This window comes from Bactrocera dorsalis, chromosome 4 (genome assembly GCF_023373825.1).
Source record: "Bactrocera dorsalis isolate Fly_Bdor chromosome 4, ASM2337382v1, whole genome shotgun sequence".
Classification (NCBI taxonomy): Eukaryota; Metazoa; Arthropoda; class Insecta; order Diptera; family Tephritidae; genus Bactrocera; species Bactrocera dorsalis.
Window position 1 is genome coordinate 36,996,963 of NC_064306.1, and position 26,079 is coordinate 37,023,041.

The following is a 26,079-nucleotide window of genomic DNA, read 5'->3' on the forward strand; positions in this document are numbered from 1 at the left end:
GGAGTCGTTGCTCGCTAGCGCCGCTGCCCCATTTCTAGTGCCGCCGCTGTATTCGTTCTTTGCTAATTGTTAAATGTACGCTTTGTTTTTTGTTTTTGTTGTTGTTGTTGTTGCCGTTTTGTTACGCTCATCAAACGCTTATCGTGCTTCATTCAAATACATAGTTCTTCATTTTTGTTTTTGTTTTTTTTTTCTTCTTTTTTTTGCTTTCCAGTCGCATTCGTTGCAATTCTGGGTTTCTTAGTTATATAAGCATTTAGTTTTTATGTATGCTTCCTTGTATTCACGTGCTTTTGCGTGAATTTCGTTTTGTCCAGTTAATAATTTCTTTGCTTCATGCTCAAGAGTTCATCATGTCATTAGTTGGTTGTTTTTGTTTTTTTTTTCTACTAACTTTAAGTTTTGTTTGTTGTTGTTGTTGTTTTTGTTTTTCGTTTTGGTTAAGAAAAATGATATCACAAAAATTTAAAATGTATATAAATGTAAGTAAATATGTATGTGTGTATGTATATATATACATATTATATCATATATACATAGTAATTGTAATAAAGAGTAATTATGTAATTATCTTAAAAAAAAACACTATACACTAAGCATTGCAATGGAAGCAAACTTAATTATTAAAACTATATGCAACGCTTTAAGCCGCTTACAGAGCAGAGCATCGAGCGTTATTTCGAAAAGAGCACGGGCGCTTTCTGAATTTGATTTTTTTCTTTCGAATAAACTCAAAGCTTGAGCACAGAGATGCGCTTTTTTTCAATACAATCATCGCTCTCTCTCTCTCTCTCTCTTGCTCCTGCTAGATCCTTGCATTTTTTATCAAAGTAAACCGTAGTTTTTTATCAATTTTGTTTAGTTACGTATATATATAAGTATGTACATATAGTATATAAGAAAACAAATCAATTTAAGTTATTACAAGCTTTACAAGGGTTGTAGTTGTTGTTATTATTATATACAAGTAGCTAAGATGCTAAAAACCCTGCATTAGCAAATTGTTTTTGTTACTGAGTTCATCAATGTTTCAAATTTATTTCAACTTATCGTCTACGCTTCAACAAAAACCAAGTAGCAATCAATATTAATTAGTTATAATTAATTTTAATAATTATAATTTTTAGTAAATATTAATAGTAAAGGTCTGTGTGTATTATTATTACTAATCATCAAAAGTTTTATACATTTTAAAATAGAAAAAAAAAATAGTATTAACTATATCAACTTTCTAAAAAAAAAAACAGCGCGCTCATAACTCTCTCTGTATTGACCTGCGCGCGCAAACTATGCTGCCGCGGCGCGCTTGTCTACACACGCCTGCATGTCTGTATCATATAACTACCATATGCAAAACAGTTATTTTACAAAAAAAAAAAATATTTTTTTTACAATGTTTCACGCTTACTTATGCCAGCGCGCTGCACGCGCACATTTTAACATTTATAGTTTGCTTGATTATTTACATTTTTACAAATTTTTTTACCACTGCTCCTCCATACACTGTACGACAGACGACTTGCGCCTGACGCTGTGCGCTCCGTGGCGCTCTCGTTGCAGCTTTCGCACACATATTTCAACTACCGCGCCAACCACACCGCCAGCCGCGCTCGCAATATCTTGACCGTCGTCCTTCTTAGCTTTCACACCGCCACCGCACGCCGCTTGCGCCACGCGCGGCCGCACACGCCATAACGGCTATCAATCGCGCATCAAGTTGCGTAAGCGCGCCAAATGCTCTTGACGCTTATGCATTTGCTCCCTGAGCAATTCTTTCGTATCGCAGAGCTGCTGATTTTCGCGTGTCAGCGACTCGCACAACTTGGCCGCCTCACGCAATATATTCACCTTGGGTGCGCGCTCCTTATCCTTAATGCTGGGTATTTGTTTCTTCAGCTCTTCGAATAGATTCTTGAGACCGATGCGCCGTTGACGCTCCATATCGTTATGCAAATTACGCTTTTCAATTGTGTCGGCGCTCTCGTCGAGACTGAAGTGACGACGCAACGCGTCACTACCGCTAGCGTTATGCACTGCGCTGTGATGACCACCAGCATGCTTGGAGGACGACGACGACGACTTCTTGCCGCGATGCTTCTTACTGGGCGGCAATGTGTAATCCAGGTCGCGCGTCAATTCACTGCTGCCGTGCACAGTGAGGCGTTTACGCGATTTATCGCCAGCGATAATGCGGTTTTCACCGGAAATTATGTTACCTTGTTGTTGCAAATATTTATTGGCATAGGTAGCGGTGTGATAGGGTGTGCCCGATGGTGAGGGATAACGTGAGGTGGCGACGGACTTCACGGGACTACTGCTGGCCGGCGAGCAGGGTAGCGTGTAGGCGCCGTGACGACGTGGCGGTATGGTGCGTATGCCGTTGGGGTTCTTGACGATGCGCGCGGTGGAGAAACGAAAGCCGACTTTGTGTTCGATGGCGCGGCGATCACGATCTGAAGGATTTGTGGGCAACTTCTTATCGCTAACGGATACAACGTCGATTTCTTCATCTGCAATGAAAGAGAAGTAAAACAAATCGTTAGACAAATGTCTTTCAAAGAAAGTAGAGAAAGTTATAAATGAATATATGACACAAAGTGCTTATAAAAGCACCACTTTTGCTACCAACGCGGTTTAATTAATAGCTGCTGAAGTATATATCGTACATATAGCAATATATCGCTGCCAACGCGTTCACGCTACCAGCTTATGCGTATCAGCGGTAGAGTATTGTCTTGCCGCAATTTATCAAAATATACGATAGCATCATACAAATCATATAATAAATTGCTTTTAAAAGCGGGGTGATGCCACCCCGCGCTTGCGAAAACACCCTACACATTCAAGTGAGTTTAATTTGATGGCGAGAGAAAACAGCGCAAACTTAGAAAACACATATATCGAACAACACGTTCCCATAAATCAATAACAGACGTTTTACGCCACCCTTTGTACAGCGCCAAGCATAGCGCTTAGAATTTATGTGTAAATACACGTTGGCATTGTGAAAGGAAGACGTTGAAATTTATATGGAAACATGCTTACAAAACGATTGAATAACCACGACGAAATGGAGCAATATGTTAGAGGTTTAGAAAAACTGTGCGGAAGCACAAATCAGCATAGAGACAGCAGTCCAGTAGCCAACGCGCCAAACGGCCACCCACTCAACACACGCAAGCAATGTGAGTGCTCGCATAAAAACTATTTCAGCGTTAGAAGAATACTAATAGAAGATATACAACTAACATACAGACAACGTTGGGTTACACGCGTGTTGAGCATTAAATGTAAAATGTCAATGGCTTTAGGGGCCAACATGTCGCTTTACATATTGAACAGCAGCGTAGCGTTGGGTGCTGAGAGGCAGACGTCAAAGCATAAACCGTGGAGCCACCCGTACGACATTTACCGACGTCAACAAGCACAGTATGATGTCACTAAGCGCCAAATGCGCTAGCGCTAGCAAACACCCACCCACCTACCATTGAACGCCAAGGTGGCAGCCAAGTTAAGTCAAGCCGTCAGCTGTCAATGCATGCAGATAAAACAGATTGTACGCCTACTCCGCCCATACGACTTATTTCCAATGACTCGGCGAAAGAGGGTTACCCATATGCCTAAATACGTGCACATTACAGCATTTGTACGCATGTAAAGACGCTTTACTATAAGCTTTGAGTAGTGAGTAGAGAGTAGGTGAAAGGTATCAGAATTCAGGAAGCAAATGACACTGGCCAACGTCGTGGTTCGTATGCTGACGCAGGTGGGCGTGTGATTAGCATATGTAAAGCGCATGCTGCTGCCGTCAGTGAGCCCAACATCCCTCTAGATATCTAGAGAATCTAAAAATAATTGTGCGCTTAGCTATTTTCGGCGCTGTCACAATGTGTGAAATTTGAACTCGCGCGAACTTTGGCCGTTTCACTGGCCTTTTGCGACGAGATTAGCGGCGAAAAAAGCAAACGGCCCAGAAAAGCTTTTTATAGCGAAAAATTGTAGCAAAAGCGGCGAGGAGTTGAAGACAAAATTTATGTGATGAAAATGTTTGGCTGACGACATAATAGTGGCGCCACACTTAACGCTTGGCCTAGCAACAAAATTTGGTAGTAGCGCTGTTACGAAAATTGTATGTAGGAAAAAGTAGTGCTACAAAAACAAAGTTTGTTTTTACAGTTGCATTTATGAAGTTGTAGCGCGCGATTTTTGCTCGTGGAATAGTGTCATCAAAGCAGTTACAGTTGCAGTGCGGCGTGTGTGACCCCGCAAAATTGAGTAACGGAAAGTTACAACATCAAGTGCCTGCCTAGAGCTAATAAAAAGCCTTACTAAATTAGATTTGACATAGCATAAAGAAAAGTCAAAAATCAAAGCCGCAAAAGAGCAACGCAGCCAAAGTGTATGGGGGGCCTGAGGCCAAGTCGCGGCAAGTGGGTTAATGGATATGACATTTTCCCTTCGCTAAAATAGCAATTAGAGTATTTTAGGGCAAATAATTTTATTGCCTAACAGGCAGGTCAATAAACAGTTTCAATGTGATTTTTGAAAAAGAAAAAAATTTTATAAAAAGCAAGACAAAAAATATAAATAAATAATATGAAAAAAGAAAAAATAATAAAAAATTCATAAAAGGTAAATAATTAAATAATAAAAAAAAATAAAAGTAATATATTAATAAAAAATATAAAAAAATTAAAATTACAAAAGTTAAAAAGAAATAAAAAGTAAATAAAAAAATTAAAAAAAAAAATAAAGAAATAAAGAAAAAAATTAAAAAAAAAAAATAAAAAAAAATAAAAGTAAAATTAAAAAAAAACTATAAAAAAAATTATAAAAAATTTTAAAAAAAAAAATTTTTAAATAAAAAAAAAATTAAAAAAAAAATTAAAAAAAAAAACTTAAAAAAAATAAAAAAGAAATAAAGAAAAAAATGAAAAAAAAAACATGAAAAAACATTATAGTTAAAATAAACAACAAGAAATATTTATAAATTAATATAAATAAAAAACAAAAATAATTAAAAAATTATAATAAAGAAATAATCAATAAAAATACATATATATAAAAACTTAAAAATAATTTGTAAAAAAAAAGTAAAAATTTAAAATATTTTAGTCTCAAAAAATTTCCAAAATTTCTTTAAAAGCGCATGGACAACTGAGAGATATCTAAAATTATTGTAACCGCAAATGAATGCACCCACCACACAGTAGAAAGACCACAAATTACTAAACAAAATTTTAATTTAAAGAAAAAAATAATAAAAAATGATTTCCTAAAAATACAACAAAGCTACGGCAACACACACCCCGTTTTTCACAGACGCAATTGCCACATTGCGTGGGGTAACGTTAACCAAAACCAAAAAAAAAAATCACCAAAAACTGCGCCAACAGAAATACAACAACAATACACAAATACAACAACAACACCCATACACATATCGCCACCGCAGCTGATGCTCATGACAAAAACGCTCGGTGGAGCCAGGCGCTGCGTGTGTGGTGCAAAGCGTGGCGGGCGGGCGGTACGCAGCTGATATGGCAAGAGGCGGCGGCGACGATGCTATGCGAAGAGCGAGCGAGCGCCAGCGCGCACAAAGCAAATAGACGCACATTCGCACGCAAAACACAAACGCACACACACATTTGCGCGCGCACTGCCGAAATTTTTATTGGCAACAACAACCACAACAAGAACAACAGCAATAAGCATGATATTATTAATGTACCGTCGACAACGAGCGACACACTTAAGTCTTTTCCGCATAGCAACAGCAATTTTTCGCTTTTCCTTTTACGCTGTGTACGTACGCAAAAAGAAAAGAAATTCTTTTGTAGGCCTCCTCTTCCCATAGTATATGTACATTTGTATATGGTATGTAGCCAGCGCGACCGGGTAGGCACAGTTAGTCGCTGCTCTAAGTTCAATTTGACTCTGCTGCGGCTTTGGCAATTTGGCGAAATGGCATATAACGGCATAATGGGCTGACGCTAAGTGACTGCCAGCATTGGGGTTGGCGAAAAGTTGGCGATGGCGGTGGTGGGGTAGGCAGTGCGAGCACACAGACTAGCTTGTGGGTATGAGTAACCTGTGTGTAGAAATGTGAATTGTTAGTGAACAGGCTGTTGGCAAACGCGTGAGCAGCAAGTCATGTGCTGTAGCGAAATGTAATCAATGAGTGAAATGAATAAAGAAAAAATTGTGCAATAAAATTCTTGTACGTTGGCGTGTTATATGTGTGTTTTTAGGTAGTTGTACATTTAATGTTGGGTAAACTTTCAGTAATGTTTATTTTTCAAGTTTTATGTTTCAATTTCGACGCTTGTGCTTATTTTGCTTGCTTTCGACATATAACAGAAATAAACGATAGATTTTTATTTTTTTGCTTTGTTCATGTGTTCTTATTTTTTTTGGACTATCATAATTTTTTTCGCTGATTTCATTCTTTTTATTATCATAATTTTTTTTATTTCATGTATATTTGTGTAGTTTATGTGTAGTTTTTTGATAAATTTAATTTATTTTTTTTTGTTTTTTTTTTTTTTTTTAATTTTTTTATGATAAATAATTTTTTTTTCAACTAAATTAATAATTTTAATAAATATTTGTTGATTATTTTTAAATTTCTTCAAATTCTTCATTTCAAGAATATTAATATGTATTACTTTTACCAATTTGTTTTAATTTTTTTTGTGATAAATATTTTTTTTTATAATTCTTTCATAATAATATTTTTTTTTTAATTTTTTTATGATAAATATTATTTTTTTAAATCTTTTTGCGATAAATTATTTTTTTGTCATTTTTAAATATAAATATTTGTTGATTATTTTTAAATTTCTTCAAATTCTTCATTTCAAGAATATTATTATTTTTTTTTTTTTATAAATTTTCGATATTTTAATAAACAAAAAAAATTATTTTTTAAATAATCAAGAAATATTTAATATTAAAAATACAAAAAAAAAAATTTTTAAATATCAGAAAAAGTAATAAACATATTTTATTTTATTTTTTTTTTCAATTTTATTAAAATAAAATTTTTAATCACCAATGAAAATCAAATTTTATATATTTTATGATAACAAAAACCACAACTCACGCTCGTATGTATGTAAGTATGTAACTACAAAAATTTATTAATGGACATTATATTAACGCATAGAGCGCCGGCTGTTATCACTGTGCCTGCGTGCGCAAATGAAGCGCTAATCACATCGCTTGTTGGCGCTACGTGCTAATTTGCTTAATAAGAGATTATTGTATACATTCGGAACCAGGTCGTAATGACTTACGCACATATTACGCAAAAACGTCATGCAAACGAGCAAGCTGCTGTATGTTGTATACACAAAGCCTTCTAAACGCGCTGGCTGGCCGCTCACCGCTCGCCGCATAACGCAGTTGCGATAAGAATTTTCGAAATTATGTTGCGGCGTGTTGTCAAGCGCGTCGGAGATACACGCACATATGTACATATGTATGTACGTATGTGGTTATAGCGATAGCTGCGTGGCCGGCTGGCACCGCCACTGCAACACCTCCGCAAAGTCAACGCCTGATGATGAGTAAATCCACACAAAGTAATATGCTGCGCGAAATTATCTAACAGCAATGTGCAGAAAATAAATTTTATGGCCTGAATTTTTCGAAACACTCATCTTTTAGTTAAAACAAAAGCGCGCTGTGTTGTTGCTAGTTTGTCTTGCCAAAACGCTTATTAGCATTTGAGCATACAAATCTACATATTTGCTAATTTAATTACTGCAAAAAAATAGCATAAGCATTTAGTGAGCTTGTATGGCCGAGCAAACGTCGGGCGTATGAGTGACATCAGCATACAGTTAGCTACAAGAGTGCAGCTACACAAGCACATATCTATTTAAGCATATAAATATGAATAGTACATACTGTTAAAGGATGATAGGTCGCAGTTGTATTAAGAGTAATATAGATCAAAAATTACTAGTATTGTATTATTGCATATACAACCAGTTACAATATTAACTAAAAATAACTAGTAATGTAATACTGCAATATGGATCAAAAAATTTTTTTATTATGTAAATAAGTTTATAAACAACAATTTACCATATGGTCCAAAAGTAACTAGTTACAATTATGGACCAAAAATTACCAGTCTGCAATATGGATTCAAAATATTGTATATTATGAAAATATGCTTATAAACAACTTTTTAGAATATGGTCCTAAAATAATACACTAGTTCAAGCAGTTACAACATGAACCAAAATAAATTAATTTTAAACACAAACCGTTATGAAAAAATATCTCTAAACAATTTTCATAAAATTTTTAGTCTACATAAGTACAACCACTCGCAAACTAGTTGTGAACACACCACCTGGTACTAATTTACAATCAAAAATACTTTAATGATGTTTAAATACACGCATTTCAAAACAATTTATGTGCAACACAGTAATATTTTAAAATAAATTACAGAAAACATCAAAGTAACTACAAACACCCTGAGAACTGCTGCGCGACCTTCAAAGCGATTTGCAATGCCAAAAGTGTGTATAATGCATGTAAACACACAGGCATAAATCAGAACGCAGCTTCCATTAATAAACAGCATTGACGTCCCTACTCAAGTGCGCACACGCACTCTCATTAGGGAAAATTGACAATAACAAAAATCACGGCAAATTGCTGAGGTCCAAATCAATTGCAAACGACAGGAGGCACAAGAGAAAAATCGATTACAGTTCAAAGCATAAGGGGAACGAGGGCGATTATGACGCATGTACGCAACAAAAAAAACTAAAGCTACAAAAAAAAAAAATACAAACAAAGCATAAAATTCACAAACACACATATACATACATACATATGTACATATGTATATAGGGAAAAAGTAACTAAAGTAGGCGGCAGCGCGCAAACTGCTGCCAAACAATTACCCTCCTACCGACCCAGCTACCCGGCAATTAGACACACACACTGCCGCCACCGTCATGAAGCATGAAATGCAACAACAACAAACAACAGCAACGCATAGAAGATTAATTGAAATTTCGATCAATTATTGTATTTCGGCTACAGCAGCCAACACTACTCCCCTCCTGCAGTTTCACATTTTATATACATATGTATGTATGTAATACAACAACAACAATGGCAAGCGTAACAAACCGAAATTAGAGCAATAAAAAGCCAGCGGTGGTAGGTGGTGGTGGCCCAAGCAACGTCATGCCAACACTCAATAGTGCCGAGCTACATAGCCTAGCTGGCTAGCTACCTACCGAGCGTTTGATGCATGATTTTATTACGGAAAGTACAAAAATAACACATTTTTGCGGTCACATGATTAATAGCTAGTGTAATGCCACACAAACGGCGGACACGGATTTGTAATATGAAAGCATTTCTCTTTTTTACTAAGCCATTGGCGTTCGACGAAAATGTTATTGACCGTTAATGCTATTTGTACACATACAGACAAATTTGTAGCGATATGTTGTAGATAAATTGTAGTTGTTGTTGCATTGACATATGGAAAAGTATGTAACTGCTTTTTCGCGCACACTGTACTTAAGTAATTGTCTGACGACAAGCTTAAGTCCAACTGAATTGCTGTGAGCGGTAAAATTTTCACATTTTTTTCTACTCCCGCTTTTCGTGCCAAAACGCTTTACTTTGTCACATTTTCATATTTATTATTTTTTTTTTTTGAATTTCAAAGCCATTATATTTACACAGTTGTTACTGTACTGATTACTTTTTGCACTACTTATTAGTTTTTCTAGTAATCATAATCGCCAGGGGAATTCGCAAGCTGTCAACAGCCGCCAGCCTGCGCGATGAATGTGGGGAAAAACCACGACATACATATGTACACATTGTCGAATGTAAGGCCTACAAATATAATACATACATACATAAGTATGTTTAGTAAATACAAAAGCATAAAAGCTGTCGGCTAGGCTAGCCAGCTAGTTGCTAAATGACTTAATTCACTTAATGCATTATCGAATAAGCGTAAAAATATGCGTGCGTCGTAGTATCCGGCGTGAAATATACGCGCTTCTGGCGCTATTTTCACAGCAGGCATTGGAGACGTTGTTGTTGTTGTTGCACAAAGCCACTACAAATGCACATAATTATGTAAGTAGGTCTAATGTCGTGTAATTACATTAATTATGATGTGCAAATGGCTTAACATGCATTTGGCGATAATTACGGCGGATTTTCCAAGCCATAGCAGGCCAGCAGGAAAATTTTTAGACCTCAAAGTAGATCTTAAATATAAAATTTAGTGTAGAATATTTCATGAAATGGTTCAAAATAGCTTATAGACACGACAAAAATATAAGAATTTAATATTATGCTCACTAATATGAATTTTCCTGCAGGGTAGTATATTGTCACTTAAAGTTCAAAATAAAATAATAGTACTTTTCATAAGTTGACAGGCGAAGGAAAAACGAGTGATAATAGAAATAACTCTTATTCCAAAAAAAGTTTGAGTTTTGGTTATAAAATGGTTATATATTGGTTATCATTTAGTTATAAAATGGTTATATATGGGTTATCATTTAGTTATAAAATGGTTATATATGGGTTATCATTTAGTTATAAAATGGTTATATATTGGTTATCATTTAGTTATAAAATGGTTATATATTGGTTATCATTTAGTTATAAAATGGTTATATATTGGTTATCATTTAGTTATAAAATGGTTATATGTTGGTTATCATTTAGTTATAAAATGGTTATATGTTGATTATATTTGACAGTTGTTTTGCTAAAAGTTTATAACATACTAGAACAACTATTGCTAACAAATCTAACAACTAATTAAGCACACTTTAGCAATAGCGTCAATCGGTAGCACGAATGCGAATTGTATTTAAATGTCGATTACTGCGATTACCATAATACTTTGTGTAATTAAACAATTGTTATCGGAAAAAACGTGTTGAGCATAAATTAAGGGTCTCGAAACAACAAAAAAACAAACAGACTAAAGGGAAGCAGTTACAAAGTTCGTGCTGAGGGCTAAAGAGAGCTGACTTGTGAAATCAAAAGCTATAATTCTCAAGTCATTTAAATTAAGCACGACTACTCAACTGAAAATATAGAACTGGCGCCACTTTCAACAGCAGAGAAATCTAGAATTACTACTGTTACCAAGTCAGCGACGAGTTGCGGCTGTTACGCTAGCGAGCATGACGCTGTAAAGGGAAGCGTGTAAGTTATGAGTAGCGAGCGAACGAGCAAGCGAAAGAGGTGAAGAGGGAAAATTCATAACAGTTAATAAAAAATTTATAAATTTAAATAAAATGCGGCTTATAATTAAAATCAAAGACAGCTACAAAGCCGCATTTAATGGGTGAAACCTGCTGCGACTGGAAACGCTATGAGATACAAATTAATATGTAAATAAAATACATTTACTAAATGCGACGCTAAAGTGATTTCTCTGAAAACAACAACAACAATAACAATAAAAACTAAAAGCTAACTAAAATTTCAAACGAAATGACGAGAAAGTTTCAGCCAACACGGCGTGATAAAGCGGCGACGCAAACTCGCCCGCAATACCAATCAATTAAAAGGGTCTCTCTCTCGCGGTATTGTATAGCCAACAATTATAGAAAAGGAGAAGGCAAAAAAAAAACGGCAGATATGGCTGAACAAGGTAATCGAAAAGTCATTAACTCGTAATGAAAAGTATGCAACAAGCGTAAGCAACAGGCCACCTTTATGGGCAGCAGGTAAGACGCTGTGACAAGTGGAATGTCGGACTGAAGCAGGCATGGGCGCACAAAAACTCAAGAATGATTTAAGAAAAAAAAAAAAAAAAACTAGTAGAATGGAGTGTTGCCACGCTTGTAACGCAGGCAGGTTTGTCGACGTGGCAACAAAAGTCGCATGATACGTAGCACTGCGCGGATCGACGACAAAGGATGCTGTAAAAGGCGACGCCGCCGGCATAGCAACACGAGATGTCGTCATCATCGGCCGGAGATGGGTATCAACAGGAAAAGGTGAGATAAACGAGTCCCCCCCTGGACGCGCCGAGATTACTGCTGGGCTATCGAACTTTGCTATATATGACGACAACGGCGGTGATGCGGCTTGCTGCATGCTGACTGTTGGCGGCACAACACTGTCAAACTCATTAACATATGAGCGCCGCCGAGAGGTGAAGAAGGCAGTGTGTTGTGAAGTGGTGTACTAAACAGCTAAGAAGCAATAAACAAACAAAAAATATGCAGCCTAAAAAATAAGGGAATATTTATGGTTGTGTGGCATGTGCGCTTGCTAGGAAGCTGCCACAGCGGCCTTTTTATTTTGTTTTTTTTTTTTTTATTTTTGTTTTAGTGGAAAATAAACATCTTTAAGCAGTTGCTGTTAAGCGGATGATGCAGCAACTTTTGCAAACGGATACAGACGTGCAGGCAACGTTTGTATATGTGTGTGTGTGCCTGCAACGAAAAGCTGCTTAGCGGCATTCCAAGGAAATACGCGGCGGCTGGCTGTGCGGCATTGTCATTTTTTGCGCCACTTAACATTTCACATTATACATCATCAGCGCATACCACTTTAGCATGTTGCATGTACACCACACACATGCCACACACCACACACTACATGCATGTGCTTCTTTGTGGAATGTGTGCATGACAACACAAAAGTCAGCTTAGAAACTTCAAAGCCGCAGCAACGGCAAAGTGAATGTTGCTCAGCGCTCACTCACAGCCTGTCTGGCTGCTGCTGCTGTGTCTATCTGCGATATTACGCTGATTACTTGCCAGACAACTCAAACAAGCAGAAATGAATGGCACTTAGCAACCGTATAAAGCCAACAAAAAAAGACCCAACAACAACAAACAACAATAATAAAACCAACACACAAGCATAGACAATAGTCAGCGACGAAGCAGCGCTCTCAAACGCAACGGCATGCAACTTGCAACATGTCTACAAGTTCGAGCTGCAGCAGCAGCATGTAATCTAAAAATCTCAATTCGTTGACCCAAATTCCATGGGTCTGGGGTAAGTAAGCTGCGACAGCAATTCGCGCAAACGACCTCCAAAAATATGTTGCTTGGCCCACCCGACAGCCGACAACAGCGCGGGCGCCCCAACGCGCCGCGCACACCGCCGCCGCCAAACACGACACAAAGTGAGTGTAATGTAGCAAAGTTGTAGCGGTTAGTTGCAGCGACTAGACTCATGCCGTAGTGCTGGCGGCATTCACCAGTGCCAGTTACAAAAACAAAAACCAAAAAAATACAACAAAAACAAGCCATAGTTGCAATGCTGCAGTGCGCGCCTCAGTTTTCGCTTGCCTCCATCCACACTGGTTTAGCGACTCTCTATGCTATAGCTTGGCTTGTCAAGCATGTCGTTTTGGCAGCAGATAAAAGCTTGTTTCCAACGCTTACGTCTCTCGCCTGCCGCGCAACAATAGAACGTTGCGAGTGCAAAAAGCAGACAAGGTATCTGTTACGGAACTACTTTTATGCACAAAATACATACACAAGCGCACACAGACACACAATATAAGAACGGCAGTTGAGTTTGCTGGCGTGCGCATTTGTTGCTGGAAACAATGTTGCTGAGTTGGTGATGCTACACCGCAGGAATGCAACAAGAATGAGCTGACTGGTTGAAAAAAAAGTGCACGTCAGACACACACACATACATGTACAACGTTATGGCTTCTTGTTATAGAAATAAAATAGTTTAAGTGCAATGCAATTATAATTTGGACATTTTAGGGCGCTAATAAAAGGCCGCTTTCTTCTATTTGATTTTCTTTTTCTTTTGGTAATATTTTATTTAATTTTTTAGCGAGCGCGGCACATTTCACTGGCAACAACGCTGAAATACTGAAATATGCAATTAGCGATACGAGCTTCTGCCAAGCCAGTGCCAATTTCACTTAATTTATGGCTTGTGGCGCAGCAATGTATGAATGAACTAATGATTGTCTGAGTGATTTATGCTGAAAGTGGCTTGAAAGCGCTTTCAAATAACAATTTGCAATCTTTGCAATCAATGGAGTAACAGAAATGAACGGTAATGGGATTTTTAATGCAATGGAAAATACAGCTTCACAAATAATTAGTTGAATTTTTTTATGGAAATATGCATTTATGTATATTTTTTTGAAATTTAAAAAATTGGAAGAGGGCTCTTTTTAGAAATATGTATATTTCTAATTTTTTTTTTAAATATTTTTGATATATTTTATTTTTATTTTTTTTTGTATTTATTAATATTTTTTTTTTTTGTATTTATTAAATATTTTTTTTTTTTTTTAAATTTTTTTTTTTGTAAATTATTTAAAATATTTTGTTTTTAATATCAACATTTTTATATTTAAGTTATTAATTTTTTATTACTTTTAGTTGATTGTTTAATATTATTTTTTAATTTATTATTATTTTTTTTAATTTTTTTATTCAAAAATATTTAATTTCTAATATTTTTTAATTTAATTTTTTATTTTCATTTTTAATTGATTTAATTTCCTTTTTAAATTATTTTTAATGTTTTTTAATGCAAAAACATTTTTTAATTCAATTTTTTTTTAAATTATTTTAATTCAAAATTTTTTCTTTACAATACATTTTAGAAAGCCTTTGTAATTTCCACCACTTAAATTTTTATCACCTTGTTTGTTGCAATATTTTATAGTCAATTACCAAGAAAAAGGTGTGCACAAAAATCACCGCATTCGCAGAAGTTTCGTGAGTTAACTGTTTTTAAATGTGCAAGTTGGCAACGACGAAAGCATTCATTCATTTATTGCCAGCTGAATGCAAAAAGATTATATGCAAATCAAAATTCATTAGTATGCAAAGGAAATGTGCAAGATTTGTTGAGGCTTTTATTTGCTTTATACGCAAATATAATAAAAAAAAAAACAAAAATACAAGTAAAAAAATTAAAAAAAAAATCAAAAATTTAAAATTATTATTTATATAAATAAAAATATAAAAAAAAAGAATTGGAAAAAATAAAAGAAAAATAAAAATTATTAAAAAAAAATTAAAAAAATAAAAAAATATTAAAAAAATATCAAAAAAATAATCAAAAAATATGAAAAAATGAATTACAATCAAATGCAAATAAAAAAATTTTAAATAGCAAAAAAATTTCTTTGATAATGCGGTGAATGTATTGAGTAAGTGCCCAATAAATGTGGAGTCAGCGAAAAAAATTATAAAAAATTCAAATGCAAATTTAAATGATTAATAAGAAATATACACACAAACACAAACAAGCATGTATATGATTACTACAACACTTTTGTGCGCATTTGAAACGAATTAAGACAGTAAAATGAAACGCAAATACAAATAAAAAGCGCACAAGAAAATATTGCCAGCCTTCAAGCAAACAATAGGAACGAAGAGAAGTTAAATAAAAGTAATAATAAAAATAAAAAAAAAAAACACTGGAGTCTGCAAAACTAGTTTCTTCATTGATTTGCCATAAAGCAGCACATTTTTAAGCCGGTTGCTGAGCGCATGCAAGCGACTGGAGCGAGCGCGACTGATTTGCTCACGCTTTACTACACCTCTACTATGAGTACGGCGAGCTGTCGCGCTGTCTGGGCGTGTATTTCAATTTCCAACGGTTGTTGTGCACACAATAGCAACAATAGCAACAACAACAATCAACAAAAACAAAAAAAAAATATTTACGATTGTCGTTTTTGTTGCGAATACCAGCTTGCTTGTTGCTAAGCCGCGACAAAAGTTGAGCAAAAAATTAAGCCAAGATCAATAGCAATAAAACGGTCTGTATTGGGTGAATGAGTGTAGGTGTGTGTTGCGGTGTTTAGCAACAAGATTAAAGCTGTGCATACATTTTAATGCCGACAGACTCAGCTGTAGAGGTGAGAGGTGGCTTGCATTAGTTCATGCTTGCGCGTCGAAATTATTGCGCGCTGCAGCAGTCAATGAAAGCACGGGAAAAAAGGAACGGCAAGGCAATATGCTTGCTGGTAAATACATTCATATGTATCTAATATTATTTATGTATGTATATAAGTTTGCATGTTATATACAGGAGGCGGCGTGCTGACGTCGTTGAACCTGAACTACAACCTCCAGCACCTTACGAGTCACGCGCCGATTGCAGGTAACATTGTCAGACAACAGAATGCACTTGACAAAAGTTTTCACGACAAAATTTGGTGTTTAAACAGTAATAAACTGTATTGGTGAAGGCAGTAGATGATTTTAAATATTTTAATGAAATATTTTAAATTTTCATTAAAAATGAAGAAAAAGCAAAATAAAAAAAATTTCAAAGCAAGATAATGAAAGAAAATCATAAAATTTCGTTGCAACGATAAAAATGTAATAAAAACAAATGCAAATCGGCTGCGACGCTGAGTAAGTTTTTTAATTGAAATTAAAGTTTGGTGGCATAAAGGGGGCAAAGAAACTGATTGTGAGCAGTGATAAGCCCTTAGCACAAGCTAAATGACTGAAAATTAAAATCCATTGAAAGTAAACAAATAAAAAAAGACAAAAATCAAAAATAAATAAAACTCTAATAAAAAATTAAAAAAAGTTAAAATGAAAAAATATTAAAAATTAAAAAAAAAATATTAGAAATGAAAAAAAAATTATTAAAAATAATAAATAAAGATAAATAAAAAAACTAAAAATTAAAAAATTTTAATTTAAAAATTAAAAACAATAATATAAAATTAAAAATTAAACATAAACAAAATAAGAAAAATAATTAAATTTAAAATATATGTAAATAAAAATATGTATTTATAAAATTATTAAAAAAAACATCGAGAAATTAAAACAACGAGCAAACGCTAAAAGGTTTACAAAAAGAGCGTTTTTAAAATCAAAACTTGGTTTTTGGGTATTTTCGTTTTTTAGAAACCACTAACAGCGGTATATCCAGTTGCTGCTGATATATGTATGCCAGATTACGCACGCTAGTTGGCTTGTTTTCTTTACGACTTTAGAAAGGCCATAAAAACAGAAGCGCCTACTTTGTCAATATGTATGGATGTATGTTTGTATGTAAGCAAGCACAGCCACTTCGATTGTCGATAGTTTGCCGGCAGATCACTGCTGATCACCAAACAACGATAAGAACAAACACACAAATATACCTGCACACATGCAGCGCCGCAATTGTGTGGTGGGAAAGTATCAAATCAACTGAAAATGCTGAATAATGGATAAAAAGACCTTCACAACTATAAAATACATGCTTAAAATGTATGTCACAGCGGCGTCGTTCGATTTTTTTCCATTTTCAATTTATTTTAATTTCCATTTGATATGTATGGTATGCTGCTGGCTAGTGGTGCTGTTGTTGTTGCCAGCGCAAAAGAATACAATATTAGTAGGTGAGAAGTCAGCTGAATGTGCCGCACGACACACAAAGGTGAATGGCACACAGCGCAGCGGCGAGCAAACGACGGACAGACAAGCAATGCGAATGAAGACACAGAAAAAAAAGTTAAAATTAAAAATAAAGAAAAAAAATTAATAAAAATACAAAGCTAAGAATAAATAATAAGAGTAGAAATAGTAAAAAAAAATCGGTGCATGGCATGAATATGTGATTAAACAAAAGGTGAAATCTGATTGCTGTGGGCGAAAGAAATTCGAATGCCAATTCAATAAAACAGGAAATCAATACAAATAACTGAAGCAAAACAAAAAAAAGTAAGAAAAAAGTGAGCAGTTAAAGGAAATTATGAGGAAAAATATTTAACAAGGTGTGCACAATTGAGGGAAAAAAGTAAGAAATTTTAAGAAAACATTTGTTTGTGTAGCAAATAAAGGAAATCGAAAGTCAACCTGTTTGGCACTGGCAACTATTAGATTTATAAATAACAGGAAATAGCAGGAAATGAGCATACTAATAAGCATGACAGCTAAAAAAAATAAAAAAGAAATTATTGGGAATGCAGTGTGCATAGTTAATTTTAACTGACACTTGAAGTAATCGGAATAATTTTGTGGTAAGAGGGAAGTCGAGACAATTTTTTAGAGTAAATCGAAGGAGAGAAGGAACAAACGAATTTTTTTTGGGAAAAAGCTAAGAAAAAAGGCACAAAAACTTGGAAAAATTGTTTTAAAAATAAAAAAAAAAAAATATTTTCTAAAATTACTTTGAAATTAAAAAAAAAAGTTTTGAAAACTTATTTTCGAAAATATTTTTGAAATAAAAACAAAAATAGTTTTGAAAATTTATTTTCGAAAATTATTTTGAACTAAAAAAAGTTTTGAAAATTTATTATCGAAAATTACTTTGTAATTAAAAAAAAAAAAGTTTTGAAAACTCATTTTCGAAAATATTTTTGAAATAAAAACAAAAATAGTTTTGAAATTTTATTTGCGAAAATTATTTCGAAATAAAAAAGTTTTGAAAATTTATTTTCGAAATCAAAAAAGTTTTGAAATTTTATTTTCGAAAATTATTTTGAACGAAAAAAGTTTTAAATATTATTCTCGAAAATAAATGATTTGAGATGATTTCGAAAACAAAATTGAAAACTCGAAAAAAAAAAGATTTTGAAAATTTATTTTCGAAATTTGCTGTCTAATTTTACTTTAATGTATCAGCGTAGCAAGAAAATTGCAATAAATTTAAAGCAATACAGAAGGAAATTTATATTGGCATCAAATGCGCACAATTGGGTCAATAAACTAATTTGGTAGCGCACAAAAATAGCTCGAGAAATATTATCTCTGCTATTTGCAATACCGTTATTGCAGTTAAGACAGTTTTTCTCTCTCTCTCTCACTTTCAAACATGCACTTGCGATGACAGCAGCCAAGCATAACAAAAGAAAAGAAAAAACTAAAAATAAAAAAACAAAAATTTTAAACAAACTATGCCACATATTACCACAAAAATAGCAACTACAGTTGACACATGCATTGCAAATTAAAACGCAAAATTAGTGGACTGCTTGTGACCGTTTGGCATATGACAACATCAATGAGTCAGAGCGCGTTAGCTAGAAATGACGTCAAAATTTTTCTAGCGTTTTCGTGCAAGAAAACTTGAAAATGATGCAATTTTTCCAAAACGCAGCCAAAGTGAATATAAATTGATTATAAATAAAAGCGCTTGGGTGTGAGCAGAGTAAGCGTTTGGTATTACATAAGTAAATTTATGTGCAGTAGGGAGGTGCTGATGAGGCAGTGAGATACTTTTTGAGCAAAGAAATATATACTATATTAATTATTTCTTGTACAACAAATTTGAAAAATGAAAGTATTTAATACAAAAAAAATCTAAAAAAAATTTTAAATTAAAAAAAATTAATAAAATTTTACAAATTAAAAAAATAAAAGTTAAAAATAAAAATTAAAAAAAAAATAAAAATTAAAAAAATTAAAAAAAATTTTTTTAATTAAAAAATTTTTTTTTTAACAAAAAAAATGCAAATTTGCTTGTAAAAAAAAATAAAAAAAATTAATTAAAATACAAAATAAAACGCGACATTTGACACCATTTGATACAGCAACAAATACCGAAAAATGGCGCGCATTTTAAAAGAACAAAAATATTTTCGATTTCATATAATTTGCATTACAAGTAAAACCGATATTTAACGAAATGCAATAACAAATTGCATTGCTAAGCAATTCCACACATGTATACATTGCAACGCCAACTGCAGGCCGTTTTGCCTGCCAAAAGCCACTCAAACTGCTCATATTGCATCAATCATGCGACACTGGCGTCATTTTGCAGAAAAATTCGCTACACACCGACACCCCTGCGGCCCGCTGACTTCCTTGCACACACACGTTTTATGGCTGTCGACTTGTCGCACACACACTACTGTATATTTTCGGCTTATGCTGCATGTAAAGCTGCTGTCAGTCAGACAGTCAATCAAGTTTTTGTTATTGTTTTTGCTTTTTTTGCAAATGTGCAGTTCTTTGTTTTGAACATTTGCTTTGATTTTTTTGTTAGTGTTGTTGTTATTTTTTTTGCGAAATTTGCTCGCGCAACATGTTTATCCGGTGTCGGTTAACTTTTAAAGAAATACGCTGCACAAACGAAACGCGCGGCAATGTATGTGTCACATGTATGCATGCGTGTCACATGCATGTATGTGTGTGTGTAGATGTACGCGCTACACGCAAATGCCATTCAAATTGCGCGAAAGACAGTTGAGGCCGGACGCGCGGCGGCAGCAACGCACAGACACATGTTGCCAGCGAACCGGCTGAGCCGCTGCATTCGCGATTTTTCGCACGTTTTGCAGAAATTTCTTGCATAGACCGGCGCGGAAGAAAGGCAAACAACAATAAAAACAAAAATAACAATAATGTGAAATTAAAATAAAGTGAAAAAGAATATTAAAAAGAATCAGCGGAAAAGCGGCAGCGGATGCGCCACGAATGCAATTTGAATGCATTAAATGGCAAAGTGGGAATGCGGCGCGCCTTTGGCGGTTGCTTGAGTCTACGTGTGTGTGTGTGTCAATGACACTTGAAGAAAAGCGCGCACACAAGGCAGCTGCCGAAAACAATAAAACTGTTGCGCAAAACGACGTTGCCGCCATAAGCGCTGCTGCTGCAGAGACAAGGCAGAAAAAATTAATAAAAAAAAATAAATAAAAAATAAAATTTAAAAAATAAATCAGAAAAAATTATTCTGCTTTAATAAATGGCAGAATTGCGCATTTTTATGAAATCTCAGCAAACTCACAAGTAATTGCAATTAATTTTTGGAAATACAACTGACGCGCATTAGCCGTGCGACAGCGCGTTGCTGCCGGAGCCGAACTAATTCTAACACCAAAAGCAAGTCACGGTCTGCGCAATGGCGGGCGCACAAGCAGTGGAAGTACAAAAAAAATACAAAATTACAAAAACTGCAATAAAAACGCGAGAGCCAGCCAAGGCGCTGGTGGCAAAGTCTAGTCTATGCGGTGCAACAATTACAATTGCCTGTTGCGGAAGCGCTTAAATGAGTTGCAAAATTAATACTAAAAAACACAAAAAACAAAAAACAAAGAAAAACACACATTACAACAAGCGCAGCAAAAACAACAATAAAGTTGTAATTGCAGCAAAAAGGCAACAATAGCAATACAAGAATCCCAACGGAGACACGCGAATGCTATATAGCGGTGAAAAGTTGCAGCAACAGGCAGGCAGACAGGCAGTCAGGCAGTCATTGCACCAGCAAACCGCAGAAGCAGCAACAAGCAGCAAAAGCAACGAAAAAGTAAGAGTCGCAATGGTGCAAAGCGCGCCTGTGCGGCGGTGGCGGCGCGCTTGGTTGACTGCGCCAGCGCATTACCAACGACTGGACTCGCCTTGGCACTAACTAAAGCACTGGAGCAAGGCGCGACAATTACCAGATGCTGACGGCGAATGAGTTAGCTGGCGGCGGTGAGACAAACTGGCAGTTGATTATACACAGAGCTTGCCTGCTTGCACCGCTGTCTTGCGGTTCAATGTTGTGGCACTGTCGGTTTTTCGTTTTTTTTTGCTTTTCTTTTGCTGCTGCAGATCATTAACACTGCATTGCTTTGCGTTTGAATTAATTTCGCTGCTGCGCTTTGTCTTATTAGCAGCGCTGCTCTGCTTGTGTTGCTTTAGTTGCTACCATTTTTTTTTGTTATTATTTTTTCGCTTGACTTTGCGCGCTTCCTCAGTCGCCGCCTTAACCAACATAACACTTGCATTTTTCTTCATTCAAGCGCAAACGAATTTCATTCATTCAGAAAACCGCAACAGCGACGCGCAGACAGTGAGACAGACAATTGACTCATGCGAAAGGCGCTGCAAGGCGGTTTTGAGGGGGAGGGGCAGAGAGCGCGGCGATGCGCTTGTTGTACGTTGTAACCTCGGCACTTGCACTTTGGAACCGCTGGCAGGCAAATTGCCACTGTGGGAGCGCATGGAAGAGCGACACAGACAAGCGCACAGAGATTAAGCTGACGCGTTGTGCAGCTTTCTTGTTGTTTTTGTATACATAATTTATCTTATGTTCATAATTTTGCTGCACAAAGTGCCGTTGAAGCTGTGTGAAAAAGTGCGAATTCCATATAAATTAACAGGCATGTCAAATGTCAGCGTTGTTGTTGTTGTTTTTGTTGTAATTTTGCAGTTTCGCAAATCACACGCCCTAGTGAAGCAGAAATTTCCCCCACACACATGTTGACAGTAAGACGATGAGATGATGTCTGTCCAAAGAGGCGCCGCAGATTTTGTGCCTGTTGCTGCTGGAGCGCAAATAAGAACAAACAAACATACAAACGCGGCGACTTACATATGTGCGAGAGACAGACACAAGACGTCGTGGGAAAATTTGCGCAACTTTTTAAATTGTGCGAGTGTGTATGTTCGCCACCGCCCAAAGGGTGTAAAAGTTCGCAGGAAGTTTGCGGGCGCAACACATGCAAGCACAAGCAGAAGCAGCAAAGGTGACGAGAGGAAGAAAAGTATAAATAAAAATGAAGTAAGAAAATGCCAAAGCAGTAAAAAAAAGTGCGCGCTTAGACGCTGTGTAGACGTGCTGGGTGTGTCCGCCGCACACACACATACGCGCGCAAACGACAACTTAGTTAACTTCGAAAGAGGCGAGACCGCGCAACATTGGCGCTAATGAATTATGAAATTGAGTAAAAGCGCTACACACACTCATATCATACACAAGTACATAAAAATACAAAAAATACACGCAGACGCGCGGGGCGCGCAACAGCGCGCTAGTAAACAAAAGAAAATACACGTTAGCGTCAAAGTGTAAACAATAAACATAACGCGGCGACGGCGAATAGGCACACAGCGCGCGCACACAAAACAGCTGGCAAAATAAAGACAACACAACAGAATGCAATACAATCAAATGAAATAATAAAAAAAATAATAATAATAACAATTCAATCACTTGTAGGCTGACTCAAGCACGAAAGCATTACATCATCGCAAGCGGCGCGACAAGATCACTCAATGCGCGCCCAGACTGATTTACGGCAAATGATGCAGAAGACAGCAAGCAGTTTCATGAGTGTGTATGAGTAGCGTTGCATGTGTGTGGGCGGTGGAGCAAACGTGTCGCAAAACTGGTTACGGCGACAAGTGTATGCCGCCGCGTGTGGACAATGCCGTTTGAGGTGGGGTTAACGCGCGCGCGCGGTACAATGAAACGGAGGCGCACAGCGGCCGCGCGCTGCACAGTAACAAAAGGCAGATTAAACTGGTTTCTATTAAGATAAATGTTGAAATTAGAATTTATACAAATAAATGGAGCTTGGAATTTGAGCTGAACGCACACACACACATGCCAAGCGCGCAAATTTACAAAGTGACATTACTAAGCGTATGAGTAACATCAATTACAGACAAGACAGCGTAATTTATGCGCAAAAATCAGAATTGAGAGTGAAGAAGAAATTGCCGCGCACACATGTAAATGCATATGTATGTGTGCGCGCTGTTAAGGGCGCGCATTAAAAATCACAGTCGCGACGCATTTCGATGATTAATCGCGCTGCAGATAACTATTTGCAGGCATAATTTGTAAGCAAAAATGCGCTATGCGCCGTTATGCGCTATTAATTCATATGTAAAATGTGAAGAATAAGAGTTTTGGGGGCAACCGCCACAACCGCACAATTACATGCGCGTCAAATTTCATAAATTATGTATAATAATGGCGTGGCGCCTAAGTGTATGCTGCGAAAATTGAGTGCAGCGCAGAAAAAAAGGAAATTATAAAAGAATAATGACATGCAGCTACATGAAATTAGCTAGGATGTGGCAGGCTGCAAAAAAAAATTAAAAAAAAATAAAAAAAAAACAAAAAAAAAAATATATAAAAAAAAATATAAAAAAAAAAAAATACATTTGAAAAAATAACAAAAACAAATAAAAAAAATTTAAAAAATAACAAAAAAAAAATTAAAAAAATAGAAGTACCTCAAAAAAAAAACAATATTACAAAAAAAATACATTTGAGTGCTTGAAAAGTTTTCTCCCTTATTTTCGCTGCCCATAAGGATTTAATGTACCCCAAGGCACATGCATAGCAGACAATAACATAAGTACGACACAACGCAATAGTCTGGCAATATTTTACGAGGACAAATAAAATTGAGTGCGGCGAACCCGACACACAGACAACAAAATGCTCGCCGCGGTACACACAAAGGATGCTGGCTGCTGCTGGCGGCTGGAGATGTGCGCAAATACGCCACGATAGAATGACGCATGCAATAAAAATGATGTATTATGTTGCAGTAAAATGGCAGCAGTGTGGCCGTATGGCAAAAAAACGCCCATTTCGAGAAGTATGGAACACACAATTGCGCCTGCCGATGTAAAGTAACGGCAGTGGCGTGCCATAACGGCAACAATAACAATGCAAAGCACTCAAGAACCGCAGAGATGAGGAGGAAAATGTGCGTTGTCATAGAGTGGGATGTACAAATAAATTGAAAGAAAATAAAAAAAAAATACTTTCAAGTGCTTGAAAATTTCGGAAAATTATTTATTTAGGCAGTTAGGGGTAGGTTAAGTGATTTAAACTAGCTCTGAGCGCATTAGTATTAAAATTCCAAAAACAAAATCGCACAACACGCAATCACGCAACGCCAAATTAATTAGAAATATATTAGAAAATTTGTGTCAACACAAATGCTGCATGTTGCAACATCAACGCTTTAATTAAAACAACACAGAAAATTAATTAAATTTCCGGGAAGCTGGCGAGAGTGACTATGTGCTTGCTTGCTGTCTTCTTTGTATCAACAGTTTTACGCAAATTCACGACGCAAAATGTTGCAAGTACATATGTACAAATAGTGACCATATAATGAATGCAAATACGCCAACACTACAACAAATTAGAGCCAGCCGTTAGGGCATCATGCTGTTGCTAGTCATCAGTGATTACATGAGAAAAGCCACTGCAGACACCGCAGGAATGAGCGCCATTAGGGACTTATACTATATGTACAGAGTTGGCGTGGCTTAGGATACACACGCCAAGCAAGCAATGCGCAGTTAGCGTCCAAGGCACCGGAGACGCTGTCGGCTGTCGGTGTAAGGCACGAGGCAGACACACCATGCAACATGCGTTTAATGGCAGTAGTGGCAATGACAACAACAAAACCACGTTTGAAAGAAGTGGCAATGACAGCAACAAAGCCAAACCGCCAAACCAAAAGTCAATCACAAACAATGTGGCAGCATCAGCAGGATGTGGAGTGCGTCGGTAACTTTTAGCAGACATATAAAAATTTGCAGCAACAAATTGGAGGCGAAAACTGCGCGTTATGAGGCAAATGTTGTTGTTATGAATATAGTAATTGCGCTTGAAAATACAGTGTTGGTTTTTGTTGTTGCTGCCACAATATTTACTGTGGGTTTTGGGACAAAATGTTGTTGTTGTAAAAAAATTTTATTGTTGTTAAAAAAAAATGTTGTTGTAAAAAAATTTTATTGTTGTTAAAAAAAATGTTGTTGCAACAAATTTTTGTTGTTGTTGTTGTTGCAACACATTGTTATTGTTGTTGTTGTTACGAGCTCACTTGTTGTTGTTTTAGTGATTCTGGTGCCAATGACACCATTGAGCTGGCAATGAAGTGATAATAAAAATATAAGCACATACTAACAAATGTTGCAGCAACATGCTGCTTGCAAAGGATAACAACAAACACAACAAATAACATAGCGTCATTTATTGCAGCATGGCTTTACATATTTATGGCCACAAATGTATTGCTAAACTTGCAACATATACCGAAATGCCGGCAATGTTGCGAAAGAAAAGCGCGCGCCTGTATACATAGGCGCACAGGCGTGGCCGAATATGTTGCAACAAAAGACGAAAAAAGTAATATGCCTACATGTACATAGTTAAAATATATAATATCTAACTATATATGCACATAAACTACCACTTATATATGTATTTGGGTGTGTCAGCAACACTGGAGTCGCCAAATCCCACAGCGCCTAGTAGAAAGGTAATGCACAGCAACATTACGCGCTAGCACACAAAAAAGAAGCACTCGCTTAAAAAATTTCCACAATATGTCATATATCTTGAGTGTGTAAA

At 35.9% G+C, this 26,079-nt stretch overlaps 1 protein-coding gene across 2 annotated transcripts in view; it reads right to left on the reverse strand.

Annotated features, from left to right (window-relative positions):
* Positions 1-223: 223 nt before the first annotated feature.
* LOC105222207 (myc protein) overlaps positions 224-26,079 on the reverse strand; it is a 56,291-nt gene continuing 30,435 nt past the window's right edge. For both annotated transcript variants that reach the window (XM_049455370.1, XM_011199432.4), the window contains exon 3: positions 224-2,510. In XM_049455370.1, coding sequence (XP_049311327.1) covers positions 1,702-2,510 — 809 coding nt within the window. In that variant the 3' untranslated portion in view covers positions 224-1,701. The remainder of the gene's footprint in view (positions 2,511-26,079) is intronic.